General features: G+C 38.2%; 1 protein-coding gene across 7 annotated transcripts in view; it reads right to left on the bottom strand.

The window, feature by feature from the left end:
* rapgef2 (Rap guanine nucleotide exchange factor (GEF) 2) overlaps nt 1-19,746 on the bottom strand; it is a 388,985-nt gene that overhangs the window by 193,669 nt on the left and 175,570 nt on the right. For all 7 annotated transcript variants that reach the window (XM_039750324.1, XM_039750318.1, XM_039750321.1 and 4 more), the window contains exon 4: nt 10,235-10,318. In XM_039750324.1, coding sequence (XP_039606258.1) covers nt 10,235-10,318 — 84 coding nt within the window. The remainder of the gene's footprint in view (nt 1-10,234; nt 10,319-19,746) is intronic.

Below are 19,746 nucleotides of genomic sequence, written 5' to 3'. Positions count from 1 at the left end.
TATCCGCCCGCGAGATCATTTTATATACTGTATTATTGTTATTAAAGCCGGGTATATGAAGCGCTGGTAACACAATAAACTACAGATCCCATAATGCAGCGCTTCAGCTGCCTTGCCAACAGTTACGCGTTAATCAAGTCTACCTTAAGATGCTGCAAGTTATTGCGAAGCTAGCTCACACGATGCTGAAGAGAAAAGTTGATTCTGAAAATAGAGCCTTTAAAACCGATGGGAGGCTGAGTATATGTTTACTGAACCCGTGTGTCTCATTTGTGGAGCTAATGTGGCTGTAATTACAGAATTTAATCTAAGACGGCACTATAAAACAAAACATCAGGGTAACCTGAAAGACCTGAATGCAATGCAGAAGATACAGAAAGCAGAAGAATTAAATAAGAATCTGACACTTCAGCGGACGTTTTACCCGTGCACAATCACAAAGTGATTTCAATTGAGCTGCTTTTATGGGAGACACAACCACTTGCCCCACTTTCCCTGTTGCCAAGTAATGTTAAACCAAGTCGTCACTACGGTGTTCCCAAATCGCACTTTGCTGATAAACTGAGCGCACTGAGTTTGCACGGCGCTTTGGTGACTTTGAAGAACAAAAAAAGTCCGTCTACATGCGGCTCCAACCTTGTGCATGTTTGGTAGCACATATCTGTGTGAGAAGCTCTTCTCAGTGATAAAGACTAACAAAACAGCACACAGGAGTCGCCTCACTGATGAGCACCTGCAATCCATCCTGAGAATCTCCACAACACAGAACCTCACACCAAACAGAAACGAACCTGTTGCCAAAAAGATGCCAGGCGTCCAGCTCTAAAATGACATATGAGCAAAGACAACTGAATGATTTGATTTGTTATTGCTGAAAGGAACACATTTTATTTATATTTCCAGGTTTTGTTATGCAGCATGTTCATATTTGAATTTGTATAATTTTGACAGGATATATTTTTATGGAGAGCAAAATCTTTTGGGATATTTAAAATCTAAGTTTATTTTTATATATAAAATTACATAAGAGTAAAGAAATTTGAATGTTTGTTCTTTTAATGTTTACTTTATTTCTAACTTGTATAATTTAGACAGGATATATTTTTATGGAGAGCAAAATATTATAAGTTGTTTAAGGTTTGAGTTGATTTATTCAGGAATAATATTCCTGTCTGTTTTACCATTCCTACCAAAGATATTTCTGTCGACTAAATAAAAATTCCTTCTATTTAAAATTTAAATAGAACTTGAACAAATACGATAGTTCATAATATCCACGCAGACTTGCACGTAAGAGGGGGTGTCATCCGTTTTAACAAACAGCGTATTGCACTGATACTGAAATAGCTGTGTGTGTATATATGTAGATATGTATGTATATGTATATATATGTTTATATATGTGTGTGTGTATGTATGTATATATATATATGTATTTGTGTGTATATATGTGTATGTATGTATGTATGTATGTATGTATTTATGTGTGTGTGTATATGTATGTGTATATATGTAGATATATATATATATGTATATATGTGTATATGTATAGATATGTATATATATATGTTTGTGTGTGTGTGTAAATATATATATATATATGACAACAACACTCATCACTCACAACAGTGACAAAACAATAACATTGACAATCATGTTACGTTATTTTCAAAATGTTTCCTTTTCTTTTTCATTGCTTCTTTAACACACTACTTCTCCGCTGCGAAGCGCGGGTATTTTGCTAGTAACTAAATAATTGTCACCAAAAGAATAATCGCTAATAATCGTTTCTGTAGAGTTGACATGATTGCCAAGGTTCTTTATTGATTCTAAAGTTTCTGCCTCTATCCTGTGTATGCTAGACTATCAAATGCAAGATGGACTGATGCACCGAATAAGATGATTGCTCCCTTGAAATATTTTGGTTAATGGATTTATGGATACTGTAAAGACTTGATTACACATAGGTACAAATCTGAACTACTTCACTTTTGGATTGATATAGCATGTGAAGACTTAGTATGAGTACTTTCATCATTTCTTCATGGACTAGCATCAGGGGACAGGAAGTGAGTTAAAACTTGGCAGCCCCTAAAGCTATATATTCTGTGGTATTCTATACTCATTCATTAACTTTCTTAAAGTGCTTATCACAAAAATGGATAAAAACTGGCAAGGGTGTAGGCTGGTAGAATTAGATTAATATTTACCATTTCAGTACAGGTGGTTAGTCCACTACAGAGCCCACAAACCAATTTAAAGTGGGCAATAAATCAACCTTTAACTCTCTGGAGTAGTGCGGTGAACATGCATAGATGCAAGAAGTTGGACAAAGTACACACCAACAAAGATAGGGTGGGGGGGTCAAGACTTGAACCTAAACTTTTACAGCCATTAGACAGCATTTCTAGCACTGCATTATTGTGCAGCTAATTACCAATTCAGCACTGGCGACAAACAGATTTGATTTCTTGTGATCCTTACATTGGATTAAGTTGGCTTGAAAATGAATGAAAAAATGGATGGAAGAGTTTTATATTTAGGATATGCTCAAAGACGGCTCAGGCAGGTTAGATTTCTCTGGTTACCTATTTGAGGGAATGGACAGTTTTGCTTCATGCCATTCTGGGTTCTGTTACAGATGCAAGCCAGCCATTTAAGACTCAGCTGTAACTTAACCGGGAGCAGATTACTAACCTGGGGGGTGGCTGCATTAAACTTTGGCTTTAAAAGTTTATCTGGCCTCCAGATAACTTAAACAATGAAACAAAGAATACCAACGTCAACAAAGTGCACAATTTTCTTCTTTTAAAATACTCTAAGTCAGCCACTTTTTTCAAGTTAATCTTTTAAATCTTGTTTAACACTAGAATTATAAAAGCCTACGAAAAAATTCGTAGATCCGTCCCACCTCAAATCGCTTCGCACCTCTCTGTCAGCGTCTTTTGTCCTGTAAATGTGTCGATAAGCAGGAAAAAGTACAAATATAACAGAACAGGTGCGCTTCTATTCAAGAATATAACTGTAGAAAAAGAACCCGCATTAGGGTGCGACATTGACACCTCTTTGATACGACTGCTTCGGTGGCGCAACAGCATCAACTGTTGACTGGTAATCAAAACTTCACAGGTTCAAATCCAGACGAGTCTGTTTTGAGAAGTGAGCTGCTCTTATTCTATTTTAGAATAAAAACATATATTTGATTCCAGTCTGTAACAGCCAGTGTAAGTTTATACTTGTAAAGGTTAGCCTTGTTTTTCTTTTTTTTTTTTTAATTCAGTTTTATTCTCTCAGCCGCGTTCACGATCTAACCATCTGACATTGCTGTTTTCACATAAAGACATGATATAACAGGGGTGAACTCAGATGATGACAACGGTTCTACATCAGAGAAAGAATGCACGTCACACTCTTGCCGACGCTGTGTGACTTTACACTGTAAGAAGTAAATAAATAAAGGTAAATAAGTAAATAACATTCAATGTAGCTTTTATATACAAAGCACAGCAATGGCAGCTTCCACCTGCGGCTATAGCCTCTTCAGTACGCAAGCGACTCTCCACAATAGTGTTCAGATGATTTAAATTACTTACTTCCTACAGCGTAAAGTCACAAAGTAGACTTAAGAACTTTCTGTGTTTGAACGACACGGGCATGCTCAAAAAAACACGTGCAATGCCACGAAAAGTGCCTGCTGACACTTTAGTATGCAAGCAATGGTACAAGAATGCAGTTAGACTTTTTTTTGGGCACAAGCACCATTCAGATCTAAACACTAGTGTGGAGAGTTGCTCACGTACTGAAGAGGCTAAAGCTGCAGGTGGAAGCTGCTGTTGCTGTACTTTGTATATAAGAGCCAGATCGAATGTTTTTTACTTATTTCCTTTTATTTATTTACTTACTTCCTATAGTGTAAAGTCACAAGTAGACTGCAGAGCTTCCCATGTACATATACAAAGTACAGCAACAGCAAGAGTGTGACGTGCATTCTTTCCCTGATGTAAAACCGTTGTCATCATCTGAGTACACCTCTGTTATAGCGCATCGTTATGTGAAAACAGCAATGTCAGATTTGGGGATGGGTTTGGTGGGTGGTATCGTGAATGCGACTGAGAGGATAAAACTGAAGAAAAAAAAACTAAAGCTAACCTTTACAAGTATCATAAACTTACACCGGTTGTTACAGACTGAAATCAAATGTATGTTTTTATTCTAAAATAGTAAGAATAAGAGCAGCTCACTTCTCAAAACAGATTCATCTGTGGTTGAACCTGTGAAGTTTAGATTACCAGTCAACAGTTGATACGTTGCGCCACCGAAGCAGTCGTATCAAAGAAGTGTCAATGTCGCACCCTAACGCGGGTTCTTTTTCTACAGTTATATTCTTGAATAGAAGCTCCCTTATTCTGTTATATTTGTACCTTTTGTGAAAGTGTTTATTTGATATTTGGACTTCAGGTTTCACACATTATACACTTCATGTCTACATTTTGTCAGTTATTACTAAAACATGAAAAATGTTTCTGTGTTAACGACGTTTATACATAGATTGTTGTAGATACGGAACACACATGAAATGCATGTGTTCCAAATAAAGATCTAGTATTTATAAAGGTGTCATTTTGCTTGACTTTTCACTCTATACAACTCTAAGCAACTGACACGCAGGTAAACAGACTTCAGCTGTGCGGCGGTGGAGGGATGTGACAGTAGGCTGCTTGCTGATTATCGACACATTTACAGGACAAAAGACACTGAAGGAGAGGTGCAAAGCGATTTAAGGTGGGACTGTTCTACGAGTTTTTTCGTAGGCTTTGGTAATTCTAGTGTTAATGTGTCTGACAAACACAGGAAATGTTTCTTTAATGTTTCATAATTTCACCATTCCAGCCTAAAAATAAAAGCAACTTAGAAGGATTTATTGAACTATTTTAGCATTAGGTATTTCATTTATTTGGTACTAGTATTTAATGGCTGCATGCTTTTTACAAAGTAACTGTGAAGAGCAATGGATATTAAGTTTAAATGATGACCATTAGCAGTCGGTTTGTTTTATACAGCACCATTAGACACATGTTCCGTCACAAGATTCTGTAAGAGCAAACAAGTGTAACAAATAAACAAACTTGAGGGGAAACATTTACTGCAAATTGGAAAAGGGTGAAATATTTACAGCCTCTAAAATAACTTGGAAAAGATCCAAGACCAAGGATAGCAAGCAAAACACTGTGGAAAGAAAGAATTCAACTGCGGCACAGTAAAATATGCTAATACTTAAAAAGTTATTAGCGAAAGAGCATTTCCATAATGCATGAGGTGGGATTTCAGCCTCTGTGTAAAGGTTACACTTGATGCAGCCAAAGAAACAAGTCAAGAAATAGAGATTGGGAAAGAAATAAGAACAAACACAAGGGCAAGAGGAATGTCAATTATAAATAGAAGGTGGAAGACACTGTCCTAAAAGAAGCAACCTCTGAAAAGAAATCAGGGGTTTGTGTTGACACAATGTTTTAATCATCTAAGCAATGCACTGAAGCTATTAAAAAGGCATATAAAATGTTTCATTATATAGTAAAACAAACTAATATAAATCAAGGGAAGTTATGCTTAAAATATATAATGCACTAATGAGAATGGAATATTCTGTACAGTTCTGGTCACTACACTATGGAAAAGACATGGCAGCAGAGAAGAACAACAAAGTGAACCCCTGGATTTAAGGGCATGTCATACTCTTGACAGACTCAGATAATTATACTTGTTTAGACTCAAGCAGAGGAGACTGTGTGTGGACCTAATCCAGATCTTCAGATGTCTCAGAGGCTTTGATTAAGTAGATCATCTAGCTCTTCTTTACTCAAAGAGCTGTTGGAATCTGGAAGAAACTACTGAGGCATGTAGTTGAAGAAGAAACCTAGACAACAAATAAGTATCTGGATTAGGTATTGGGACAGCTTAGCTATTAGCTAAACAATCTTGATGGACTGAATGGTCTCCTCTCATCTGTCAAATTTCTTATACTCTTACATAATTTAGGGCAGGATCAACCACCATTATCAATACTTTTAGGGGCTTATCACTGGGTCAATATGGAGTTAGCAGTTACAAAGGAGCTGGGTTAGGGTGCTGACTGTTGCGAACAGCACACTGTAGTATTAATAGTGCCCTTCGTTAGTCATAAAAACACTGAAAAATGTTGTCATTTGTTGTATTTCCTGTTTTTATTTTTGGTCTAATCCTCAATTTTCACATACCATTCTAAAACCTGCTAAATCCAATGCACAGATTGGGCCAGAGTCTATTCCAGCAGCACTGTCATATTGAAGGAACGAACCCTATAAATGCTTGCCAGTCTTTTGTAAGACTCCCCTCATTCACATACTCAACACTGGAATCAAATTTAGACTAACCAACGACTCTAAAAGATAAATCTTTGATATGTAGGGGGGAGACATGAAGTGAATATGCAAATGTGCAAACTCCTCACATGGAACAACTAGGTAGGGATGGGAAGACTGCGAGTAAACCACTCCACTTAGAAAACAAAGACCAGAATGTGGCAACCAGGGTTTCCCTCTTTTGTTAATTTGTTACTTTGTTTTCTCCACTGGTTTTTTATACCTTATATTTTTGTCATTAAAACATATGTTTAATAAAGAGCTGAGTTCTGGGCCTTTTACTCCATTTAACGGTGCCCTCATCATAACACACACACATAGAATGCCTAGTATCTGACAATAACTGTACATTTTGTAGTTGGACCAGTATAAGCTGTAACATCATCTTTCATGCACCTTGTTGTGTATTTGCTTCCTATGCAAGACACAAAGCATGTTGCAGGACTATTTCCTGAAAAATGCATCAACACATCCATTATTATTATTCTGCATATTTACCATTATTCAAGGTGACATACATAAGACACATCATAACTGTTTACAGATTTGTTTGCAACGTGAAGCACAGACAAGTTGTTTGACTTTTTCAGATTGAAGCGTATGAAGCAAATGCATAAATTGACCAAGGAACCTCACGATTTCAAGGCCAGTGCCATAAGCACTACACCATAATGCCTACCCATTTTCAAAAGCTGCTTAACCAGTGATGAGTGTGCTAGGATCTATCTCAGCAGCACTGAGTGCATACTAAAATCCAACTATACATGGAGGTCCTGTGCTATGACCACTACACCCTAATGCATACCCATTTTCAAAAGCTGCTTATCCAGTGATGAGAGAGCTGGGGTCTGTGTGTAGAGTGTAAAGTGAATAAGCAAAATGTTACATATTGCAGCTGAAATTGTGAGACAGTGTTAAAGAATACACTGATGTCCTACCCAAGAAAATATTACTGAACCTCACTGTCAAAAGTCACATGGGGAAAAAATAAAAAAACACCTAGAAAACAGTCAAACCAGTCCCAGTATAGACAGCTATGTGACCTTTTCATACTTGTTTTTAACAGGACTTAAGTCAAGTGGGTTGACTTCAGTTCAGAAGGTTTATATTGCCAGTTATTGGACACTGTTGAAATCACATGGTCTTCACTTGGCTAATGGAATTGTTTCCTGTTTATTTTACTGTATTTAGATAAATGAACAGTCTGTACAAAAGAAATAAGATAACAACATTCTATGGTGTGCTTCCTTCCTAGTGTGTGCCTCTTATTTAATTTCTAATCATTTTTCTGTGTGGTTTATCAGAAACATTCTTAGCATTACAAAGGAGGATCTGCACACTGCAAAAGAAACAGTCCTCAAAGCACTTAGGAAGTCAGAACCATTAGAAAATAACTGAGTGTGACTCTACAGAGTGTATGGGAGGTTAATCAATAGGCAGGCCTGTAGTTCATTTGCCAAAGCAGGCAACATTACTTGGACCAGATTCTGAAAAATAATTCCCTCTATAGAATGCTTATTCACATTTCCATAAAGAAGCTTTCTGAAGATTTTTGACAAGCGCCTGCACAAGTACAGGGTGTGCCATTAACATATCATCTCCTGGCAAATTAAAACGGAAGAAAAAAGAAAGGCCAGAGCTGATAAGGCCACCCATGCTTTTGCATATTCAAGATTTTGAGGAGGAAAGTGAAGGTCATGAAGACGCCTGAAAATCATATAAAATCAAATTATTTTGCACTTCCTTGTTCAACTGTAGGAAACATTTAAGCCGTGTATTGCTCAGAATTCTTTTAAAAAAAAAAAAAAAAAAAGGATATTGTTTGACCACAAGAAATAAAACAAAACAACTAATGTCTGACTCCTCCACATTTTCGGACCTTACTGCAGACAATCTCTGCTTTCAGTGAAGAAGCATTGGCAGTAATGATAACATCAGTATTTTGACAACAAGTCGCCATTCAGCTCAACATAGCTCATTGTTCACTATTCATTGGCTTACAGAACACTATTGAGTTAGGAATTCTACTTTCATACACAGTAAACTGACTGTCCCTCTCTTACCAACACTTACTCTGTTCCAGATTCTGGTCTTCCACCAAGGAAATTTTACATCCATCTACAGTTACTCCTGTTGCGTGTGTTGTACAGGAAACGGAGGAAATGCAAACTTCTTAGTGGGAAAATGTATGTGAATGTGGTAGCACAGTGCGACAACTAACATATGACTTTTACAACCTGAATTCACATAGTTGTGACATAATGCTAGCTTCTCACATGATTTGAAAATATAAAATCAAAACTCTTTTTGTACCCAGACATCAACAGCCACTGAGATGAAATAGTGCAAAGAGGACACAAAAACTAAAAGAGTGCTGTTCATTTTATTTTCATAATCCAGCAGTGTTCAACAAAATGCAGGGCAGTTCTTCAAATAAGTAAATACATAATATAATAAAAACAACCCCCCTCTGTGCAAGTACAAATCAAAAATAAATAAATAAATAAATAGTTCACACTAAGATTAAAACAACAATACAAGCACATAGTTGAAAATCAGGCTATTTTTCTTCTCTTCTGCAAGTCTCAGTGCCTTCTTGCTTCTCCATAGCGCAGCTGAATCAGCAGCATATGTAGTCAACCTTTTTTATCGGCCCCAGCCCAGCTCCATAGGCAGCATGTGCAGTCAATGTTGCAGTTAACCTCGTATTAATTGACCCAGGCCTGGATCCATCATCCTACCACCATCTCTCGGGGTCCCCGCTCCAGCGCCCTAAACGCAAGAGCAACCCACCCCTGAAGTGTCACTCCTATCACTCCTCTGGGGGCCTGCTCCTGAATGTCACACCTGCTCACACTCTTGACTGCATTTTGCTCTTCACAAATTCTCCTTGATTTCTTTTTTTTTCTCCCCATCTATCCTACTCTGGCTCTTGTATACCTTCTTGGGCAGGGCTGCTTCCTAGCAGCACACAACTGCACCCACTTGCTTGAGACACGTGACTCTAATTTTAAAAACTCTACACTTCCATAGGCCCCTGGCTTGCTTCATAACATGCCAATCTATGTAACAGTGCTGCCACCTGATGGCCTTAACAGATATTAGTATAAAAAGACAGGGCTTAGCAACACAGAAGAGGACTACTTCTCCTCCCTAAGTACTTCCCATTCAGAACATACACAGCATTACTCTTTACCCTTGTACTTATTTTAGATGAAACATGTGGTATATATACAAACGGGTATTTGTTTTCCATCTCATTCCCAGCTGACAGATGCAGTAATTACTCCTTTACTATATTAAGGGAGCATTTTGATTACCCTTGTGTCTGCTATTTGTAAATATCTTGCAGTAACCATTATTCCCTCAAGAGGCAACAAACATCTTGGCTGTTATAAAATTGTATTCTATAATTTTGCATCAATCTGAAACTTTATATCAATGTGACCAAATATTGGACTAGTCTATGTTTTTTTTTTTGTTCCTCCTTCAAAGACATGTTGTGCATCTTCTTAAACAGCAGCTCAATGGGAGCAGGGGGATCATGCGGCAACATCATTCAATTCCTCGAAGGAATCATAGAGCTCTTGTGCTGCCCAGACAAGCCAACAGTTAAGATTCTACGTGTATTTCCTCCCTATGTGCAAGGCCTAAGCAAACTCAATGCCTGCTATATCTTACTGAATACATCACTAATGTCATTAGAGCATGTTAATGTCACAACCTTGAAAGTTTCTGTATCACAAACAAAATAATGACACAGAAAACAGATTATTCAAGCATTGTTTGAAGATGACATTTAATAGTTGCATTTACATTTTTATTGGACTGACATACCTGCTCCTTGGCAAAAACATGGATTCTTTGATGAACACTGAACCAGACAGGAGGATATACCAACAGGTACCAATGTCATCAGGGCTGGAATGGAAGGATAAAACAATGAGAAACATGAAAAATAAATTAAATAAACAGAGGCTCAAAAATGACAACAGGAAAACAGCAAAGAAATTTCACAACACGGTAAAGTATAGTATAGTTCCCTGGGTATAGGTGAAACTACAAAGAGCAAACAAGAAGGTTATGGGAAAATGTGTAATTATGTGTAGCTCTGGAACCAATTAAGCACACTGAACTCTCTCCTACAAACATACTGGGCTTAAGCTTCTACTCCTTCCCTTGCAGCAGTAAAATGAACAAGAGGAAAAACAACGTAAACGGTAGCTGCTAAAAAGTCCACTTAGCAGCCCTCAAATGTGAAAATGACAGCTTTAATTCAGGAGCCCATGAATACAAAACACAGGAAAACAGACCTGAGTAAAAATGTGTAACTGGTTTTGTGCCTGAAAAACGAATTATTGAAGCATATAGATGGTGCATGTAAAGAAGGATCATAAGCAAAGGATAGAGTGCTCATTTCAGCTACTTCCCATTTTATTTTTTTATCTTTCATTACTTCAAACCCTCTTGTAGGCCAAATTCAGTCAATTGAAATGATTCTAGACCATGTAGTTTTTGAAAGGAAGATGAAATATGGTCGCCTCCTGGTGTTTTGTTTGCTCTTTAGCAGCTTATCGAAAAACCATGTTTGAATAACAAAGTCAATTTAATCTCTCCAAAGGAATTCTGAACAATTTTGCTGCAGCACATTTTTCAGGTTTAAATGAAGACTCTGATCTGCCAAATGAAGGTTAAGTGCTTTGTGCTGCAATGGGCTATTTTCAGTTAAGTATTAAGCTAAGATAATAACATTTATATGTCATGAATGGGAGGATAAGAGTACAGGAGGACAATGAGTTTCCAAAAGTGACCATAAGAACTGAAAGTTCTAATTCATTCCAAACCTTAGTGCTCAGCAGACTCAGCCAGCAAGACTTGAACTTATAACCCCTGAAAGTCAACTTGGGGTTTAGAATATTTTCTATGTTATCTTCAGTGCACAAGACCTAATCTTTGCTCCTTGAATTTCCTCCAACAGCATTCCTACTTTCCACTTGACCAAGCTTGTTTTTCAGCTACCAACTTACTGTATACTCCTGCTCCTGCAGTAGTGATGGCTAGCCTCACAAGCTTTGCACATCAAGCCCCAGGCAGATGCCAAGGCTCTGTTCTTGAAAATATAATCTCATAAATAGGAACTACATTTCATTGTCATCTTTTGACAATATACATTTCACAGTCACACTAATTTATTTATTAAAAATCCAAATGATAACACACCAGTCCCAAGCCTTGTTCTCCACAGGCTGGCAGGCAGCACAGACACTTCAAAGTAAAAATTCCTGATTACAATAGTGCAGGCCATAGGCACAATTTAGAGAAAATTGTTTTCCTTACCCACCCAAATTCCATGCTTCACACAAATAAGTGATATTCATGAAGGGCATTTAACACACTACTGATATTGTGTGCCTAACTTTAAACAAAAAAAATGCTTTTCTTAAAAATCATGAATATTTTTGTTCATTTTGTATTTAAATAATGTGTAGGCTTTTCTGAGACAGTGCTGTTGTGAAACACTCACTGTACTGTGTACTGACCTATGTTTTATGTATGAGGTGGCTCCAATCAAACTGGCAAGCGACAGCCCAGGGAAAGAAAAAAAAAAAAAAAACTCAAAACCAAGGGGAGCCGAACACAGGGAAATAAGGTTCATAGATTTGAAAAATAGTTGCCCCCATTTTGTTACAAGTCAGACATGCTATATATAACCTATGTTGTAACTGATACATGAACACTCTGATGTGTTCTGATAATTGATTATACTCTATATTCTGTGGAGACTCAATTTTAGACATGAAGCTTTTCCATTTCTACTACATATGGCCCATCGTAACTCATTCACCAGACCTGGAGCTGGTTCATTTCTTCTGTTTCCATGCATGGATCACAGAGGCAACAAATTTTAGCCCTAACAGCAAATATACTCTAGGAAAAGAGAAGGACTGGAAACACAATACATACACAAGTAATGGACTGGCTTCTGGATAAAGTTTATAATAAAATAGGTTAGGGCTCTGGCCTCATCTTGTGTACACTCATTAAGCTAACCTGCACAGCTTTTAGGTTGTGCAGGTTGGACAAACTGTCGATTCTAAATAGGCCCTGTGTGAATATGGATGTGTACGAGTGGGTCCTGTGGTATAGACTACCACCCTGTCAAAAGCAGCTTCTTGACTTGTGTCCAGTGCTACCCGGATAGGTCTCTGCAAACCTGATTTGGAAAAAGAGGGTTCATCAGCTTAGTCAATAGATAAGATGTCAAATATAATGTATATACAGTGCCTTTAAAAGTAGAAAAAAATATTCATCCTCTTTGATGTTTTCACATTTTGTTGCTGTACAATATTGAATGACAGTGAATTTAACTTTCTTTTTGACAATGACCTACAGAAAAACTCTTTAATGCCAAAGTGAAAACAGGTCCCTGTAATGTATTCAGACCCGTTGCTGAAGCACACCAAATTGTTGTCAGGTGCATCCTGTTTGCTTACATTATCTTTGATATGTGTATAAAACCTGATTAGAGTTCACCAGTGGCAAATTGAATTGACAGTTGTCATTATAGGTTATTGAATGTAGACAAATAGGTAAAAACTGCAAATTTATCAATTTAAAATGAAATCTATTAACGAAAGTGTACAGAAAATGTCAAAAATTTGACTTTCTTTGAAAATCTGCATCAATCTCATTTAATTCAAATCAGGTCACATGTAAGACAGAACCTAATTTAGCATCATAAAGGGTAAGGCCACCACCACCTCAATGGAGCTTCAGTCCAACACTGAACAGGCTTGTGCATACGCCCACTAATGGACCTAAATCTGTAGTCATCAACTGCTTTAGCACCGGCATCTTTGAAATGTGGGAAGTAAACTGGAGCTCCTTAAGAAACACCCCATGCAGATTCAGGAAGAATGTGTATGTTCCACACATGTAGTCATCAGATGGAGATTTAATCCCCAAACTCAGAGGCTGTGAAACAGCCGTGCTAATCCCAAAGGCCAAATAAATCTCCATATGAGATGCACTGAGTGATCTATTGGAAGTCTGAAGAAACTATTTTGTTATTTTAAGAGAATGTGAAAGCAGAAACGTTGGCAAAATTACAGCTTGAACCTTGGGGTTTTTAACTATAAGGCAGCAGTGCTAACCACTGAGCCACCTGTCTACTGATGATAAGCAATGTAAATGCCAAGCCTGATTTGGGCTTGAAATGCTATGTTATTACGGTTAAGATGAATTAGGTTAGGACATGTAATGATGCGCTTGACACTGCTAAGTTAACTCATCAATATTCATGAGTTGGGTGGAGTCTTCAGCCAACGGCATGAAAATGAGAATCTGTAAAGCCAATTTTAGAACAAATTAAAAGTGAACCATAAGTTGAATTGAGCGATAGTGACAATATGAATTGGTCATCAGATGTTGACACAGGTAGTGAAACCGATGCATAAGGCACTGTGCGACTGAACTGCTGTAATATGCCTGGTGACTTCACTCACGTAATGATGTAGCCAGGTGCAAGTAGGTGTGCATCAAAAAGGAAAAAAATCAAGTAGAAAGACAAAGAAAGACATTAGCCCCCCTAACTACTGTACACCATGCAGCTACTGTCGTTCGTGTCAGGGGAAATGTGGAAGGCACTAAGCCTTGAGCTGTAGTAGCCAAAAATAACACAAATGGACACGTCAATCATGCAGTTCAGGCACTGACATTCTAGCCCTCTCAAGCTCAAGCAACAGAAAAAAAACATGATCAGAAAAGCACACAAAGAAACATGCTTCTACTATCCTAATTACGAAGTTGGGCTGTATGTTGATGACTGTTTCAAAACATTTTACAGGATGTCTACCATCAGAACAGTAATGTACACTATATATACTGTATCTTTCCTGTAGTATTTAGGTTGATGTTTTGGTATTGACATGTTTCTGATACACATAGTAACATTTTTAATTGCTGAAAACAATTCTACATTTTTGACTTGTTTATCTGAGGGTAAACTTAATGTTAAGGAGGTTAAAGGAAATGTTAGTAAATTAAATACAAAATGAAACATGGCTCTTCTTTTTAACCTTTTCTTGCATTCACCCATAATCTTAATTGCTTGCCCAAAATCTTAGGTTTAACAAAAAACTATCTTTGTAACACCAACTGGGCAGAAGCTCAGAACAGGGACAGACTATGACACCAGTTATTAGCAATATAGTAATGAAAGAAAAATATGCAACGTGTATTTTGAATCATAAAAATGTAACTCTCTTTTGATTACTGCCTTCACAATCTCAACTTACACCTTTAAGAAATGGAAAAGAAAGATGAAATACTGCTTCACAGTAACTTATCATTTACCACTTCACCCTCAGAGCTGCCTTACAGGGTATCGCTGCAAATTTAATCAACATGCCTAATGACAATTAGGTAGACGCTTTTAGCAAGTTTCCATCAATTTTTTGCTGGATCTCGCTTCGCTCGCCACCCCCGGGTTTGGTTAACCAAAGATACAATTTAAAGAGATTGTTATTTTCATGGGAATTGTTATATATGCATTATTTTCACTTTTATATTACAACTTTTGTAAAAACAATACTTGTCATGTATTTCCGGCTCCGGGAATGGTTAAATCTTTCTCACAGGACGTATAATGCTGCCCATGTTGTGAAGGGGGGACGGCTGAACGCACACTGTCTTTCTGCTGCTGGCAAGCTGCGTGTTCTTTTTGTCACGCTGCATGACGATCATGCAAAAGCCTGTACTGCAGCTGTCCTTTTGCCACTTCGCGTCTCTGTTGCTCAAGTTTTGAAGGGCGGCTGAACGCACACTAAGAAGTTGCAGTTGGATCATCTGCTTGCTTGTTTCTGCTGGCGAGCTGTGTTTTCTGCTTGTTGTTTGTCGTTGTTTTAAGAGCTGGAAGCACATGATGTTTGTCTGTCAAGGGCATTCCAACAACTATTTGGTCTGATATCCTAGAACTTGTTTTAAATGTGGTCTCACTGACTTGTCTTGCGTGATGTTAAAGTGTCTCTTGCGTGGATATCAAATTGTCTTCCAAGAAGATCACGTCTTGTAATCCCTAGTCTCCCTCTCAGGATTTTTTTTATAATAGATAGATACTTTCTCTCTTTATGGGTCATAAAGAGTTCATCTTGGAGGAAATCATTATACGTGTAAATACCCTCCTACACACAACCCTGTGCTCACTTCTGCCAAGCCAATTCAGAGGTGGCAATGTACATTTCTGAATAAATAAGGGGACACATTCACACACGGGAGACTATGGCCACAAAGGCAGCAATGTGGGAGGGCTTTTGAACCCAGGACTTTGGAGCTGTAAGTATGCCACCTGAACCACTGTGTCACCACATTGCCTGACCCATTAAATCAATTTTAATCAGAAGTCAAAAAGCACCAAAAAAAAACCCACTTTTTAAAAAATAAAAAAATAAATAACACCTGTTTCAGAGATTACTGAATTCCTTTACAAGGCATGATTATGGATTCTTCACAAATGATGGTTTAACATTATCACCAATTAAGACCGCAGGGAAATCAGGAGCTTCTTTTAATAAACACTTTGAAGTCTGTTAATGAGCTTATGCTTTTTTTAAACACATAAGACAAAAACTCGTCCCTAGCTCACATTCACAATGAGTTGCACACTGGACTGAAAACCAATGCCCCTCTCCAGGGCCAGACATGGGGTTTCTTTTCAGTCATTAAAAAGCACCTATAATCAGAAGTGAAATATTAATTAGAAACAAGGACAAGACAAGGCAGCATTGTGCAAAAGTGAAGAACGCAATGATTTCCTGATATAATTGGGTCAGTCTCCTCCATAAAGCCATAGAAATTGTTCATTAAATATGAATTGCATCAGGGAAGCTTCTTGGTTTCAGCAGAATGGCTAAATATGTGAAAGAAGGCAGAAACAAAGTACTCATGAGCTGATAAAGCCAACAATGAGACGAAGTCCCAGCTTGTGACCTTTGTAATTTTAATCCAGGCCATGCAAAGTTTACTTACGATGTAAACTACATTTAGGCAAATGAAGCATGCAGAGGAAGACTACAGTCTATTCAACTAAGCAGTATTTATGTCTTTGATCCCCTCAAATAACACACAAAAGAGAGAGATTACATCCAGCAGGGCTTCTGTCACGCACTTATCAGAGGGGCCTCTGAATAACACAATGACTGACTTCCCCCTGGTGGGCATAAAAACTAAATAACTGTGCAGAACAAATCTGCCACTGTTTTTATGCGTTAACCAATTATTCTGAGTGCTAGGTCGGTTGGTGCTGCTGAGGCATGTTTCATTGAGCCACAGTCCTAAACATGGATTAAGGGGTTAACATTAGAGCAATTTTGATGGGAACAGGCCTCTCAGTCCAACAAGTATTACCATCCTATTCACCTAGATTGGGGTACTCAACTCCGGTCCTGGAAGTCTGAAATGGATGCAGGTTTTCATTCCAATCAGTGCTGTAATTGGAATCTAGACCTAAAAGATAATGAAAATGATTGCAGATTTTTCATTTTCTGAGATCATCCTCCATATTTTTTGCAATCTAAAACAGATTTGTACCTCTTAGTCCTTCTCTTCTCTCTTATTAGAAATAAAAATTTAGACAAGAACAGGACATTCAGCTCAACAAATCCACTTAATTCGTCAAAAATAACATCATGTCTAGTTTTGAATGTCCCTAAAGTCCTAATGTCTATCATACTATTTGGTTATTCATTCCATGTACATTATCTATGGTTCTCTGTGTGACGAAAATCTTCCTAATGTTTTACAACATTTACCCTTAACAAGTTTCTAACTGTGTCCCCATGTTCTTGATGAACTCATTTTAAAGTAACAGTCTTGATCCACTGTACTAATTCCCTTCTTAATTTTAAACACTTCTATCAATCTGCCAGGTCATCTAGCTTGGTATCATCGCAGACTTAACCAGCTTCTTATTTATATTTGCATCCAAATTATTTATACTGTACATATTAAAAACAACAGTGACCCCAGCACGGACCCCAATCAGCCAATTCTGATAGGGCTCTTCACACCATAGCCCTCTGCCACCTGTGTTTTAGCTAGTTCTGCATTCATCTACACACTACAGCCTGACCACCCAGTTCTTTTAGTTCGATGCTCTACCTCTCATCTAGTACCTTAACAAATGCTTTCTGAAAGACAGAAATTAATATCACATGTTCCCTTTTGATTGTATTATTGCGTTGCTTCCACACAGAATTCCAGTTTGTTAATAAAACACAACCTCAAACGTCTTTTCGTCTCTTTCGAACCCATGTGTTCTTGCCATGTGCTGCTCAATATTATCCTTAAAAATTCCTTTCATTAATTTACCCAAATAATGCATGTTTAAGCTTACTGCACACAGTTGCTTAAATCTGACCAATCGTCCTTTTTATATAAGAGAATAATAATTGCTGTTTTTTTTTTAGTTCTTCATAATTTCCCCAGTGCACAAACACTTCCTAAAAAAAAAAATCAAGGGTTTATATATGTACTCACTATACTCCTTAAGAACTTGAGGATAAATATTATCTGGTCTTGGTCATTTGTTTGACTTCAATCTTTTTAATCTAAGCAGTACTTCTCCCTCTACAATTTCCAAATCACTCAGCACCTCTTTAGTAGTTCCTGTTACTGCTGGACATTGTTCACTTCCTTACATATGAAGACATCAGGAAAATTTAAGTTTAGAACGTCTGCTATTTCACTGTCTGCATTTTTAATTCCCCTTTACTAATCCTCAAACACTTCACCTCCTTCTTAACTGTTCCTTTACTAAAATGCTGAAAGAATCTTTTTGGGTCATTTTTCGCCTTATCTATATATATATATATAATTCACTAAGGCAAGACAACCATGGAAAGCACGCCGGAAGGGGCGTGGATTCACTAAGCCGCCGACAAGTGAGGCACCTATGGCGCAAGCAGGAAAGAGCCACGCCTACCAACTCCACGACCATTGAATATGACAACAACTCGCAGGGCCACGCCCACTCATACGCTCCCACTCATTACGTCCCTACCCTTTGTGCACACCCCCCTCCTACCGTGGTCGGGTATCTTGGTGGATTATATATGGAAAAGCAACCAAAACCGAGGGGTATCCCATGGGGTCCTTAAAACATTCTTTACAACTGAGGTTAAAACACACTGAAGTAGGCAGTATTTAAAAACCGAGTTTTCAGTTACGACGCACGCCCGCATGCACCATAGCAAACTGTTTTACACGCTACATGCAGCAATTCGCATCTGCAATAAACATGCATCTTCTTAGATTCTCCTGCACTTTGTTCACACCCCGCTCGCTACTACCGTGGTCGGGTGTCTTGGTTGGATTATACAGTATATATAAAGGCAGCCAAAACCGCACAGAGCAATGAAAAGTCTACAGTTCCATCTTTTTATTCTCTTTCTGTTGTATCCCCAAACCCTCCCTTTTTAGACAACTGTGTCTTTCCAGAAGTGTTCAACCATCAATAAAAAATTATGCGGCGTTTGTTAAGCCGCGGGTTCACTATTGTGTTGTATTTTGCTCTCTCCAGAGTTCCATCTTTTCATTCACTTACTGTTGGATTCTCACACCAACCCGTTTTAGACAACCGTGTCTTTCCAGAAGTGTTTATCATTCAATAAATAGTTATGCATGACATTGAGCGTGTGTCTACCCGGCGTGGGTAAGCTGTTGAACCCCATTCGGGCTGCAAACCGTGGAATTCCAAATAAGTGCGACTCATACGCTCCGACTGGTTGTGTCCCAAACCTTTGTACACACCCCCCTCACACCTCGCTACTACTGTGGTCGGGTGTCTTGGTGGATTATACAGTATATAGAATAGCTGCCAAAACGCACAGAGCAATGAAAAGTCTACGTCACTCACAGGTACATCTGGACTATGTAAAGACGACGACTCAAGTGACGTGTTGGAGGTGGGCACATGAGCGGGCAGTGCATACTGAACGAGAAATCAGCAGACTAGCATGATGGACGGAGCTGAATGGACGTCATTCTCCTTTCCTCCCATTCCACACTCTGCGCTGTGCACCCCCATCCCTTCATCTGGCAGGAGAAGGCGCGAGGACGGTGCGCCAGTTTTCAGTCACGGACGATTGTGTGTTGGTTTGTTCTGTGCACTGTTACAATGTTACTTTTCTTGCTAATTTGTTACATTACCGATTTTTCAAATGTTAATTTTCTCCCTCTGCTTAAAAATCATTAAAAACCGGCCTGATTATGCAGCATATGGTATGCCGTGGGTTGGCTAGTCTGCTATATTCCCTCTCTAACTGCCTTTGAGCTTCCCTAATATCCTTTTT

The sequence above is a fragment of the Polypterus senegalus genome, chromosome 4, assembly GCF_016835505.1.
Source record: "Polypterus senegalus isolate Bchr_013 chromosome 4, ASM1683550v1, whole genome shotgun sequence".
Classification (NCBI taxonomy): domain Eukaryota; kingdom Metazoa; phylum Chordata; class Cladistia; order Polypteriformes; family Polypteridae; genus Polypterus; species Polypterus senegalus.
The sequence above is the reverse complement of the archived record's forward strand: the minus strand, read 5'-3'. Positions and strand labels throughout refer to the sequence as shown.